At 30.2% G+C, this 14,436-nt stretch overlaps 3 protein-coding genes across 4 annotated transcripts; all 3 read left to right on the top strand.

Annotated features, from left to right (window-relative positions):
• The first annotated feature begins 1,908 nt into the window (after positions 1–1,908).
• Positions 1,909–5,652, top strand: LOC110609752 (probable protein phosphatase 2C 47). 2 transcript variants are annotated; one of them, XM_021749540.2, is made up of 5 exons: positions 1,909–2,422; positions 2,520–2,707; positions 3,896–4,090; positions 4,358–4,563; positions 4,723–5,652. In XM_021749540.2, exons 2-5 carry the CDS (start codon positions 2,591–2,593, stop codon positions 5,276–5,278), a joined length of 1,074 nt encoding a protein of 357 aa, XP_021605232.1. In that variant the 5' UTR covers positions 1,909–2,422; positions 2,520–2,590; the 3' UTR covers positions 5,279–5,652. The 2 variants fall into 2 exon arrangements, with proteins under 2 accessions (XP_021605232.1, XP_021605229.1); XM_021749537.2 differs by having other exon boundaries at positions 1,909–2,707.
• Positions 5,653–7,542: 1,890 nt separating this feature from the next.
• On the top strand, positions 7,543–8,318 carry LOC110608479 (54S ribosomal protein L19, mitochondrial). The gene has a single exon (XM_021747719.2). The coding sequence runs from the start codon at positions 7,670–7,672 to the stop codon at positions 8,135–8,137; it is 468 nt and encodes a 155-aa protein (XP_021603411.1). The 5' UTR covers positions 7,543–7,669; the 3' UTR covers positions 8,138–8,318.
• A 4,234-nt stretch (positions 8,319–12,552) lies between these two features.
• LOC110609609 (amino acid transporter AVT3B) lies at positions 12,553–14,219 on the top strand. The gene has a single exon (XM_021749316.2). The coding sequence runs from the start codon at positions 12,759–12,761 to the stop codon at positions 14,037–14,039; it is 1,281 nt and encodes a 426-aa protein (XP_021605008.1). The 5' UTR covers positions 12,553–12,758; the 3' UTR covers positions 14,040–14,219.
• Positions 14,220–14,436: the final 217 nt, after the last annotated feature.

The raw sequence follows: 14,436 nt of genomic DNA, 5'->3' as shown, positions 1-14,436 counted from the left end.
CAATGATGATGAAGGTTCGAGAATTGCCATGGTAATTATTTAGGTAAATTATATTTTAATTTTGAATTATATTATAATTATATATAAATTTTTTATTTTTAAAATTAAATACTTAAATTTTTTTATTTAAATATATAATTCTTTTATTGAGTTCTTTATTAATTAAAAGTAAATGACTGGTCAAATTCTTAAAAAATATTTTTTTCTTTTCATAATATTTTTATTGCACTTTTACGTCTAAAAATCCTTTTTTTTTTTAATTTACTGCAATTTTCAATGTCATTTACTTCAAAATTTAAATAATTTTAAATACTTAATTCCTTTTACTTTTATAAATTAAAATACGTTATTTATAAAAAAAAATATTTTTCTTAAATCTTCTGTTATTTTCAATTTTATTAGTATAAAATTAAACTAATCGTATAATAATTAATTTTTTTATTTTTTATATATTAAAAAACACATCACTGTCCAAAATAATTTAAAATTTTCTGATTTACTGTTATTTTTTAAATGTTTAGGTATGAAATTCAACTAATTATAAATATTTAAAATTTTCTAATTAACTGTTATTTCTTAATTATTTAGATATAAAATTCAACTAATTATAAATATTTAAATATTTTATTTTATACATTAAAATATATCCGTCTCTGTAAATAAAATTTATAATTTTCTCAAAATTTTTATCACTTTCATAATTAAAACAACTATTAAAAAATTAACACTTTTATTCATTTAAATTTTTTATATAATTAAAATATTTTTATTAATACCACAAGTAATAAAAATATACAAATAAAAAATAAAATTTTTAAATTTTCTAATATATATTCAACACTCCTAAATTTTTTTAAAATAATTTTAAAACTTCCTTAATTTTTTTCACATCATAAAATACCTCTAATTATATAAAATAAAAATTTATATACCTACAACTATTTTTTAAAAAAGAAAATAAAAGAAAAAAAAGTTATGTTTTCGAATGTCAAAATTTTCTCAAAATATATTCTAAACTACCATAAATATATTAGGGGAAGAAAAATATATTTTATTAAATTTGACCAACTATCTATAATAAATAGAGTAACAGTGCATTGGACGGAAAGAATATAAATAAATTTAAATATTTAATTTTAAAAATATAAATATTGATGTATTAATTACTATATAATTAGAGATTAAAATATAATTTATTTTTATACTGCAAAACGTGAAAAACATTAGGAGTGGACCAACCGACCTCTCCTCATTTTCTATATTTTTTCTCTATAAACTAGTACTTTGTCTTTTCACAAAAATAGAGTTATCATCTTTTTTTTTTATTTATTTTAAATTCTAAATTACTTTTATTTTTAATATATTAATATTTTTTAATTTTTTTATTTAATATGCATCAAAAAGTAAAATTTATTAATTTTAAAAATAATTTATTATTAAAGTAATATGAATAGTGTAATTTAAAAAATTGTAAAATTTATTATTTTTAATAATATTAATTATATTTTTAAACTTACAGATAAGTATATATATTTTTTCAGTTTAAAAAAAAGTATATATATTTTTATTGGACGGGAAAAAATATTAATTTTTTAAAAGTTGGTAATAATATTTTGTTATTGATTAATATTTAAGTGTATGTTGAGGTCTAATCGTAATGGTCGGTGTCTTGTAGTTAGTGGCTTTGAATAGAATTGCCGAGAAAATCAAAAAATTGATAAAATCAAAAGTTTAGGCTAAAATAAATAATTAACATCAAAACTTTACTTTAAAAAAAAATCAAAACTTTAGTAAATGTAAAAAATTAGGGAAAAAAAAAGTAATTGTTTGATTTTTTTTTTTAAACTTAATTACTTCAATGATTAAAATTCAACGTGATTAAATAGATAAATGAATTTCTAGCGCACATTCGCGGAGAAGCCTGAACTGCTAATAAACCAACGGAGAACACAGGGCCACCTCTGCTTGTGCAGAAAACCACGTACGTGTCAGCAACCCATCTCCTTTTCGATCGCTACAATGGCGACCGCAAAACTTGCAATCAACACTCAACCATCCACATGCTGTAAACTTTCTCTTTCCTCTCAATGGTTCTCCATTCCCTACTTATATGCTATGGTTTTAACCTTTAAGCCTCTTCTCTCTTCTCATTTTTTCACATGGATAGGATAGCACTTCTCTAATCTTTCATAGTTTCTTCTTTTGGGATTTTTTTTTTATCTGGGTTTTCTTCTGAATTTTGATTTGAGTGGGAAGTTGCAAGAAGGATAGCTTTAATTTTACTGGTTGGATGGCAAATTCTTGATTAGGGTTCATCTGAATCTTGGATCCAGTGCTGGGCTTGCAACAGTTGGTGACAGCTATTATTTGCTGTCTGGGACCTTGGGATTTATCTACAAAATGGCTTGTCTTTAAGCCAGAGGTGTGTCCAGCTAATAGCAGTTGTTTCAGTTTCATATTTTATTTTATTTCTGTGCTTTTGGGATCAAGGATGGATTAAGCTTAAAAAATGGCTTCAGCAACTGGTGTTTCACGTCAGATACCAACATGGGAGGTTGGATGTACTACCAGTAATGGCAGTTTGCCTGCCATGGACAATGACAACGATGATACTTCCGAGAATTTGAGCCAATCTAAATCTGGAAAACCTCCAAGAAACCTCTCTTGCATGAGGCATTGCAGCAGCACAGCATTTTTGACAGATCCTGTGAGTTCATCCCTTTTGGTCTTACCCACCTGTCCATTATTCTCCTCTCACCTTTTTGAATGAGGCTTCCTATTTGTTTATTAATTTTGTTTCTTAGTCTTGATAATTTGTACCTTGTTCTTCACTAATTAGTATTTGAAACTTATTCAAATAAATATTCAACGAGTTAGTGTGGAGAGGAAAGGGGAAAGAGGGACAATGTCGGCTTCACATCCACATAAATTGAATCTAATTTCTGCAGTGATATTAATAATGACTATCTGTTTTTGTACTTTAGGATGCCAATTCACAAAAAAGAAATTAAAGTTCTGCTCTTGAACCTTATCTTTTTTATACTCTTTGAAGGCCAATTGTGATTGGTATTTCATTTTCATATTGAAGTTATTTTTGGAAGCATTTCCTGAGAATAAGGAATTAATTCATCCTAATGAACAGCAATAGTAATAAATACAGAAGACGATGTGTTGTGATTAATTTTGAGGAGCTTTGTTAAGCCCCTGATCAACCTTTCTTTTATTTGTGCGTGTTTGTCTATGTTTAAAGTTGCACATTTGTATGTCTATGCCTGGGTATATGGTACAATGCCTAGTGCCTTAGAGCACAAATTTTTTGGGGGTGTTTGGATTAAAGTTGGGTTATGCCTTTTTGGTAAAAGTACCAAAAAGTTGTTGTTAAGTTGATGGACCTTCTAAATTGTTGCAATTTGAGAGGCTGTGAAATTAAAGCCATTTGAGATCAACTACTGTTGTTACAAGATAAAAAGACCACTTTACATTTTCTTTTTTCAATCTATGTATCTCTCTGTATTATATGGGAATATATACACACGTGCACGCCAATGTTTTTTTTTTCTTATACTATTTAATTTTTCTTTAATTAAAATAAATATGATATAATAAATAAAAATTTATATATTTATTTGAATAATAAAATAAATGATTTGATAAGTAAATTATATGATATATAATTTTATTAGTCATTTTACATATCAATAGTTACAATTATATAAAGTTTTACTGAACACTTAACTATCATCAGCTAACAGGAATAGCTGTTAGCTATTAGTTATCAGTTACATTAAAAAATTAAACCAATCAGGTCTTTAGTCCATTGCTTGATTATTGTTGTGTAATCTATAACAGAAAAACTCAGACTGCATCTAATTATCCATTATTGTCATTTGTACAGGAATTAGATGTTGGAATTATCTGCTTGAAGTCACCATCAACTGAGAATTCTGGATTTCTACCTATATTTCGCTCAGGAAGCTGTTCTGAGAAAGGACCAAAGCAATACATGGAGGATGAGTACATATGCGTGGACAACCTACATCAATATCTTGCTACAGCTGTAAAATTTCCTGCTCCTGGAGCATTTTATGGGGTGTGTAAGTTGCAGATAGTTTAAGTTTCACAATTGGGGAGTGAATGAAATGCATACATCCTTGGGATAGTCTAATGAATTTTCCATGTATGACATTAGTCATTTTCATTTTTACTTAGTTTGTTTGCTTCACTCTGCTTTAATCAGATTTAAGTTCCTGCCAGCAATCTGAAGGACACAAAAGTCACTATATAATTCCCCATGTCTTTGTCTTGTGAATGAATCATTCATCAAGGTGGTGTGCTGAATTTCACTTTATTTGTCCAGGTGTTTGATGGGCATGGTGGCATTGATGCAGCATCATTTACCAGAAAGAACATTCTTAATTTTATCGTTGAAGATTCACAGTTTCCATCTGGCACAAAAAAAGCAATTAGGAGTGCCTTTGTGAAGGTTGATCATGCACTTGCTGATACTAAAGCTGTTGATAGTTCCTCTGGCACTACTGCTTTAACAGCTCTTATCTTGGGAAGGTGAGAAACTGCATTGTTTTCAGCTTGCTTCTACTTGTTAATTTTGCTTTTAGAGCTATTCTTGAATTTTGGTGATGGTGCATTGCTTCAGTAGTATTATTTTTTATTTACTTTAGTGGTGCCTTGTTGCAATTATCTGTTTGATCTGCACTCTTGTAGGACTATGCTCATCGCAAATGTTGGTGATTCTAGAGCTGTGTTGAGCAAACGGGGAAGAGCATTTGAGCTGTCAAAAGACCACAAACCTAGCAGCACCTCTGAGAGACTGAGAATTGAGAGACTAGGGGGCGAAATTTATGATGGCTACCTTAATGGCCAATTATCCGTGGCACGTGCTCTTGGTGATTGGCACATTAAGGGTGCTAAAGGTTCAAAAAGCCCCTTGAGTGCCGAGCCAGACTTGGAAGAGATTAACCTGACAGAAGAACATGAGTTTTTGATAATTGGTTGTGATGGTTTGTGGGATGTGATGAGCAGCCAGTGTGCAGTCACAATTGTGAGGAAGGAACTCCTGATCCATAATGATCCTGAGAGGTGCTCAAAAGCACTTGTGAAGGAAGCACTCCAGCGCAACACGTGCGACAATCTGACAGTGGTTGTGGTCTGCTTCTCTCCTGATCCACCTCCTAAGATTGAAATGCCTAAATCCCATAAAAGGAGGAGTATATCAGCTGAGGGGCTGGATCGTCTCCAAGGCATCTTGGATGCTGCTTGAACAAAAACTCTGCTTGCTTCTTGTATAAAAAAGGTTCTGCTCGTGAGGGATTTTTCCAAGTCAGTTGTGCTAGTCTGTCACCTGCAGCAGCAGCTGGAAAAGGCTGATTTCTTGAACCTAAACATCCTGTATATTTGAGATACTTATTTTGATGGGTTATTTTGTTTTTACTTTGTAGTGCAGATTGAGTCGTTGCAGTTATGTTTGTGCCATTTGAGTTGAGCTCCTGAATTGGCCCTGCAGTCTGCACATGAGAACAAGAAAGATGTGTCTATTGCAAAATAATGCATTAGAATAGCAATGACACGCCAATTTTGAAAGTAGAATAAGTTTGTATAAAAGCTTTAATGAGCAAATGTATTTTTCTTTTTTCATTTGTGTTTTGCAAATGTTTTAATGGGAAAAGATTGTTAGAATTTCAATCCTTAACTTTTTGTACTATGAAATAGGCACTCCATTGATGTTATGTTACTAATTCAATGGCAAGTGTATGTAAATATAAATTATTCTTTTAAATATTTTTTTCATTAAATCACTTTCTGAAAAACATTAGAGAATTAATTGACATTTTGGAGCTTTTGGGATTTTTTACCAATTTAGGGTGAAAAATTTTTAATTTATCAATTAAAAAATTAGAAAAAATTATTTGTAGGTTTAGAATTGGATTTGCAAGAGCTGCCAAAAACATATGCCTGACGTCGGACATAGCGCAATTTAAAGAGGCGAAGTGTGCTTGACGTAGATACAGCGCAATTTAAAATTTTTGATTTTTTAATTATTAATATATTATAATAAAATATTTATATTATATTAATTTAAAAATATTATTTATATTATATTTGTATAATAATAAATATTTTTTATAATTTTAATATAATAATATTTAATAAATTTTATTAATAATAAGTGATTGCATACAAATTTAATTATAATATAATTTTATTTTATAATTCCAAATATTAATATATTTTATATATTAATTTAATATATTTTATTATTAATATTTAAATTAAAAATATTATTTATTTTATATAATTTAATTTTATAAAATTAATATTATTCTATAATTATATAGAGTATCATAAAATTAATATTATTTTATAATTTTGTGCAACTATATAATAACAGTTTAATAAAATTAATAAAATATATTATAAAAAATTTATTATTAAAAAATATAATATAAATAAAATTATTAAATTAATATAATATAAAAATAATATATTAATCGATTTATATTATTATAATATTTTAATAATTAAAAAAATAAAAAATTAAATCAGAGGGTGCCACTGTAAGTATGCCATGCTATTGTTAAAAATATAAAAAATAAATAATGTCTCGGCGTCATTTTAAGTGGTGACAGAAAATGATTTAATTTTTTTTAATTTTTTTAATTATTAATATATTATAATAATATATTTATATTATATTAATTTAATAATATTATTTATATTATATTTTTATAATAATAAATATTTTTTATAATTTTAATATATTAATATTTAATAAATTTTATTATTAATATTTAAATAAAAAATTATTAATATTATATAATTTTAAAATTATAAAATTAATATTATATTATTTAAATATATAAAATAATTTAATCATATCATATACATTTATCTCGTAATAAAATTTTTTATTATTTTAATATATTAATACACAAGTACCAGATATTTCATAATTCTATCTAAGTATTAAAATCAATTATAAATAATTATTATATTTTATAAAAATATTTTTAATATATAAAAATATACTAAATCATTTATAATTTATAAAAAAATAATTAATTAATCTAATTACAGAATAAATTAATTAAATTTATTATTTTTTATAAATTATAAAGAATCAAGTGATGATATACAATATTCAATCATAATATAATTTTATTTTTAAATTTTAAATAGCAATTTTAAATTTAATTTTTATAATTTTAAATATTTATATTAATTAATTAATTTATTTATTTATTATTAATTATTTAAATCACATTATAATTTTATTTTATAATTCTAAATAACAATCTAATAAAAAATAAATTTAATTTTTATAATTTTAAATATTTATATTAATTAATTCACTTATTTATCTATTTTTTTATTAATTATTTAATACAGTACTCTTATACGTATATTTAATAACAGTAAATAAATTTATAATCAGTATTATTTAATTATAATGTTATGATAATAATATATTTAATACAGTGCTCTTATACGACAGCCCTTTCTGTTTTACTATATTTAGATGGATCAATTTGAGCTAAATTCAGTGTCCAGAAGTCGGTCCAAACTCTTCCCATAAACCCTTTCCCATTTCTCTCCTAGAAAACGCTCAGCCATCCGCCAAATCCTCCCGACTCGGCTGTACCTGTACCCATCAATGTCGACCCTTAAGGAGATACTAACCCGGCGTCCCGTAGCAGCTACAATCCGCCTCACCGTCCCAGCCGGCGGCGCTCGCCCTGCGCCCCCTGTGGGCCCTGCACTTGGGCAGTATCGTCTCAATTTAATGGCATTCTGCAAGGACTTTAACGCACGGACCCAGAAGTACAAGCCAGATACTCCCATGGCTGTCACAATAACGGCTTTCAAGGACAACACTTTCGAGTTCACAGTGAAGTCACCGTCGGTTACTTGGTACTTGAAGAAAGCAGCCGGGATCGAGTCCGGTAGCAGCCGGCCGGGACACGTCGTAGCATCTACAGTGACTTTGAAGCATGTATATGAGATTGCTAAGGTGAAGCAATCTGATCCTTATTGTCAATACATGTCTCTTGAGTCTATTTCTAAGTCCATTATTGGGACTGCCAATAGTATGGGAATCAAGGTTGTCAAGGACTTGGATTAGTAGAAAAGTGCAAATTTTTATGTTCCTTTATGACAATTTGTTAGATTTGACGATTTTGCATACTTGTCTGGTTGCATTGTTGAAATAAACTAAGACTGATTTATGCATTATTGATGAACAATTTCTTCACATTTTGTCAATCCAATGCTAAATTGTGTGTATTAATTTTACACATTCTAGTCCATTTGCTGTTATTCTGGAGCTTATTATCAGCCGGCGATGGCAATAACGATTAAAGAAGCTTCCCATGAACTAGTTTTGTTGATAAGATTGTGCATATTGGATTCAAATTAATCGAATCAAATACGCATCCATGTAAAAATTGATGGAAATTTCTGATTACGGTATTTTAGGTTTATTTCGGTTTGCCAAATATGCACTTCTAATGGTTTAGAGTACGTACTTTGTTCAACTGGTGAATGGATCTTAGGCATAGAGACTTGTAGTTTTCATTCTTCTGGCACTCATTCTTTTTAAGACAGATTCATTGGCAACAGTTCAATAATGGTGCCTCTAGCTGACCATAGCTACTATGATTTTTGCATGTTACACTATCATTCAATGTAGTTTAAGCAAGGTAAGCATGGGGAGGCAGATGTGAATGACCAAGGCAAATGAGGTTAGAAATTTGATCTTGAGTTGGATTGGATTTTAGCTCCACCTCTTAAAACTTATATGCTTGTTTTTACATTTTTAGTCATATTGTTGAAAAGCTTTGGTGTCAATAGATGTAGTTATTGTACATAAAATTTTATGTTCTGAAGTGCAGTGGAGAGGGTGAGACCATGTACAAAAGGGTTGTAAATGAGCCATGTAACTCCAAGTTCAAGCTTCAGCTCCTTATGTTTTCATTATGCTCAACTTGGCTCATTTAAATGTATTATGCTCAAGATGAATCATATTTGGCTCATTCATCAGGCTCGTGAGCTCAAGCTTGCCTTTAACTTGACATGCTTAATTAGTCAAATTACTAAAAAGAAATTATAAATTTTATTAAATTTTCTCTAAATATCATTTAATTATAGACCTAATGATGCGATTTTCCATGCTTTGATATCTGGGTATTATAAAGAAGACAGTCTAGTTCAAGCTCATGTATAGCTAGAGAAGAATGTTAGTTTGGGCTTTGTGCTTGAGCATGTTAGATTGACCAAGGAGGTGGAAATTCTTTGCAGAGCAAGCATTTGAGATATTAGAGAGAGTTGAGAGCGAGAGAGGTGTGGTTGATGTTGTGGCTTCTAACCCCTCCCTGACAAGGGGCTTCTGTAGATTAGGGAAGGTGAAAGTGGGCATCCCTTCTTGAAGGAGATGGAGAGGAAATGCTTGCCTTCTTAATCTAAACTATTAGTGTGAAAATTTTACCAATCTTGATTCAATTTGATCTCTGCCCTAATATGATTTGAATCTATAGAGACATGTACTTGAAGTGTGTCCAAATTAGAAACCGACAGTGAATGGAATGAACCAATCCATTTGATCGATTTGATATGTGAGTATTATAAAGAAGACAGTCTAGTTCAAGCTCATGTATAGCTAGAGAAGAATGTTAGTTTGGGCTTTGTGCTTGAGCATGTTAGATTGACCAAGGAGGTGGAAATTCTTTGCAGAGCAAGCAGTTGAGATATTAGAGAGAGCTGAGAGCGAGAGAGGTGTGGTTGATATTGTGGCTTCTAACCCCTCCCTGACAAGGGGCTTCTGTAGATTAGGGAAGGTGAAAGTGGGCATCCCTTCTTGAAGGAGATGGAGAGGAAATGCTTGCCTTCCTAATCTAAACTATTAGTGTGAAAATTTTACCATTCTTGATTCAATTTGATCCCTGCCCTAATATGATTTGAATCTATAGAGACATGTACTTGAATTGTGTCCAAATTAGAAACCGACAGTGAATGGAATGAACCAATCCGTTTGATCGATTTGGGAGATCCCTTTTATAGAGGCTTGTTAAGCGCAAAGCTTCAAAATTTATGATTTTATTTTGCTGTTACTTGAACTTTGAGATTTAATCCTCAGTTAACCAAAATAAAGATTTTGATATTTTTGCATTTATGATGTAGAACATACACTACGTTGGTATCTGGTGTCTGTGAGCCTGGATGTTGGATGTGGCTCTTGACATGTTTAATGTTATGAAAACAGACAGGATCAGTTGGAATTTTGATACACTGATCAAGGGTTTGTTTTCATGGGGTGTATTGAAGATGGGTATAAGATCTTAGAACTGATAGAAGAGTCTAAAGGACTTCTGAAAGTCATGTGTAGTCCTTATAATGGTGCAACTCCTAATTGATGCTTTTTTTAAATCTCTTCTTACACATGATAGAAAAGGTGCAACTCCTGATTATTTGAAATGGAACTGATTACTTCTTTGTCTTAAGTCAATATCTGGTTAGAAAGCAAGAATAAAGTTCTTGTCAATAACCATCTGGGATGAATAGCAGAGACATGATTTATTACTTAAAGCTAGTTGTGTAATAACAAGTTGTTTACGTTTTCTTAGTTGACAATGAAATAAGGATTATCACTTTGATGCCTTAAGTTTCTTGAAAGCTGTAAAAGCTTGAATATTTTATGATTGATTTTCAATTGAAGCACATAACGAGCAAATTTGCTGCGTTGATCAAGTTAATTTCACTTGGCAAAGTCTTAGGTATGGAGGATGAAATCATAAAATTGGATCTGAGGTGTGACTTATCAACTCTGATTCATATAAATTAGAGAACTTTCTGGTAGAAACCAGAACAAATACTGAAAGCACTTATATAAGACCTCTGTTGACAGCAAATAAGGAACTTAAATTTCAGACGGATAAGATCAGTTACTTTATGTTATCATCTTTGTTTGTTGCTGATATGCCATGTAGGTTATATGGGGTACAATTATGAATGTCTATTTATATTAGTTTCTTGTATGAAATAAGAATCCTTGAGATAAGCAGTGCATGCACCGGAAAAGGGAAAAGGAAAATCTGTAGTTGCTTTTGTCGGTGGTATTCTTTGTTGGTGGGTTGTTGTGTGGACACGCAGAGTCGTAAATGGGCAGGGGAATGAATAATCAAAATCAGCGAGCAAGACCAGAGAAGGATAATGAACGGGGATGACGATTGACGGCCATTCATTGTCTTTAAAAGATAGATGGGCGTTGAGTCATCTCATCCGCTGGGGATGTTGACGTATGGATGCATTTTTTTAATGTTAGGAACAGACCCATTCTCCTATCCCACGCAGTTTTTTTTTTTTTTTCTATAAATTTATTTGCAATATTTTTTCTTTCAAGTGGGGAATGAGAGAGTGTTTGAATTTTCTTGCGAATTATATATATTTTTAGTTGGCTTTGATGAAAACAGTGCATTTTTAGAAAAAGAAACACTTGTTAGAAAGTCCATACCAAAAGAAAATTCAAGGGCATAGAGAGGAGCCCTGTTCTTGGAAGAAAAGACTCAAAAGAGAGAGATTGAAGAGGCGTGAGGGAGTTGGGATCATGAAAAACAATTCAGGATCACGTGATGGATATATGATTTTGTTGATGTCTTTGTCAATCATAGATATTTTCTTTAATGGATATACCGACAATTTTCCTAACAGTGTCTTTAGCAGCCTGTACCGCACAACTACTTTTTTTTTTTAATTTCTCTTTTTAATTGTAATTTTTATATTTACTCTTTATTTTAATTTAAATATATTACTTCTTAAAAAATAAAAATTAATTTTTATACTTTATTAAAAATTTTAAATTTGTTACTTTAAAATAAAGCTTTAATATTTTCATTAGTATAAAAGAAAATGATTAATAGCTGATAGATACCTTATTTTATTGATTCTATTTTTAGAATTTTTTTTGTTTATTTTGTTTATTTTAATTATATTATTTTTAATATTTATTAATATAAATTTTAATATATACTAATAAATTATTTACACGTATAAAATAAATATAAATATTATAAAAATACATATATACATAAAAAAATAAATTTTATTTACTAACAATGATATTGTTAAATTTTATATATACTTTATATTAAATTATTAATTTTATGTATATTTTAATAATAAATAAATTATATATATAATTTTATATATAAACTTTAATAACTATATATAACTTATCAAACACTTAAAATATTTTAATTGTAATTAATAACTAAACAATATATAATTATTAAATTAAATAGACCCTTAAATTAAAGGTTAAACTATTGACAAAATAAGTGAAACTTATATTACAATTAACCGTAAAAACAAATAATATAAACATATCTTCGGGAAAAAAAAAACAAATAGTAATATATATATCACAAATTTACAACAAAATTATATTTAGCAGTAATTTTTTAAGTTAAATTTTAAACAAAAAAACGAAAGGAAAAAACAAAAATCGCCGTCGTTGCTGGTAAGTGGGACTTTTTGCTTCAACTTGTTCCGTCCTCTTTCCAATTTAACCACTCCCATCTCTTCCCCTCTCCTTCTATAAAACCTGGATCACACACATTTCTTCATTTGATCTCTTCATTTCCAGTTTAAATTTCCTGCTTAATATAATCTCTGAAAGCCCAAAACTTTCCACACCCATCTCTCTAAATCCTCTCTGCTGAGGCCTCGCCACAACTTTACAATCTGAAAGCATGGGATTTGATAAAGAAGCGAGCTCGTCATCGCATGTGCTTAGCGTCCCTTCCTTTCCAAGAGAAGACACCCCACTTCTAGGCAATAAGCCTCCACTTTCCTCCACGTTCAAGACCTTCGCCAATATCTTCATAGCCATAGTTGGAGCAGGGGTGCTTGGCCTCCCTTACACCTTCAAGAAAACAGGATGGCTCATGGGTTCTATTATGCTCTTCGTTGTTGCTTTCCTTACCTACTATTGCATGATGCTTCTTGTCCATACTCGCCGCAAGCTCGAGTCTATTCAAGGCTTCTCAAAGATAGCCTCTTTTGGTGATCTGGGTTTTGCTGTTTGTGGTCCCGTTGGTCGTTTTGCTGTGGATGCCATGATCGTCCTTGCACAAGCTGGGTTTTGTGTTAGCTATCTCATCTTCATCGCAAACACTTTATCCTATGTGTTTAATCGTCAATCGAATGAAAAAATTCTGGGTTTTTTGAGTCCTAAGTCTTTGTATATATGGGGTTGTTTTCCTTTCCAGTTGGGCTTGAATTCGATTCCAACACTGACCCATTTGGCTCCTCTGAGTATTTTTGCTGATGTGGTTGATCTTGGAGCTATGGGTGTGGTGATGGTGGAGGATGTGGTTGCCTTCTTAAAAAATAAGCCTGTGTTGGAGGCTTTTGGTGGGGTTTCTGTTTTCTTTTATGGTTTGGGTGTGGCTGTTTATTCCTTTGAAGGGATTGGCATGGTGTTACCGTTAGAATCCGAGACAAAGAACAAGGAAAAGTTTGGAAAAGTGTTGGGATTGTGTATGGCATTCATTTCTGTGTTGTATGGAGGATTTGGGGTTCTGGGTTACTTTGCCTTCGGTGAAGCTACCAAAGATATAATCACTACTAATTTGGGGCCAGGATTGGTGAGCAATCTTGTTCAGTTTGGTTTGTGTGTGAACCTGTTCTTCACATTTCCATTGATGATGAACCCAGTTTATGAGGTGGTGGAGAGGCGATTTTGCGAGTCTAGGTACTGTCTGTGGCTGAGATGGGTGGTGGTTTTTGGAGTAAGCATGGTGGCTCTGTTAGTACCCAATTTTGCAGATTTCTTGTCTCTTGTGGGGAGCAGCGTGTGCTGTGCTCTTGGGTTTGTGTTGCCTGCTCTGTTTCACTTGATTGTTTTCAAGGAAGAGTTGGGTTGGAATGGTTTGGTTATTGATGCGACCATTCTAATTTTTGGGGTCGTCGTTGCAGTCACCGGAACCTGGTCTTCTTTACTGGAGATATTCGAGTCCAGATCTTCGTAAGTGGCAAGGATTGATTAGTCAAATCTTCTTTCGTTGTTATGCCATCTTCAGAATTGGTGGTTGGTTTTGATGTGAGAAAAAACAGGGAACTGGACCAGGCCGGTGGCTGTTAATTAGTGCTTAATGACCGATTGCTATCGATATATTTTATGCTTTTAGTAAAATTACATTTAATTGTTAGATTGCTGTGTATAATTACTAGTTTATTATATATATATATATATATATATATATATATATATATATATATATATATATATATATATATATATATATATGTTAGTCAAAAAATTATTTTGAAAATGTAGAAAATTTTATAATTAAAAAATTCTAAAATAATTTAATTTGCATAAAAAATGAAATAAACTATTAATTGATGAAAAATTCTTAAAATATT

The sequence above is a fragment of the Manihot esculenta genome, chromosome 2 (assembly GCF_001659605.2).
Source record: "Manihot esculenta cultivar AM560-2 chromosome 2, M.esculenta_v8, whole genome shotgun sequence".
Lineage (NCBI taxonomy): Eukaryota > Viridiplantae > Streptophyta > Magnoliopsida > Malpighiales > Euphorbiaceae > Manihot > Manihot esculenta.
The sequence above is the reverse complement of the archived record's forward strand: the minus strand, read 5'-3'. Positions and strand labels throughout refer to the sequence as shown.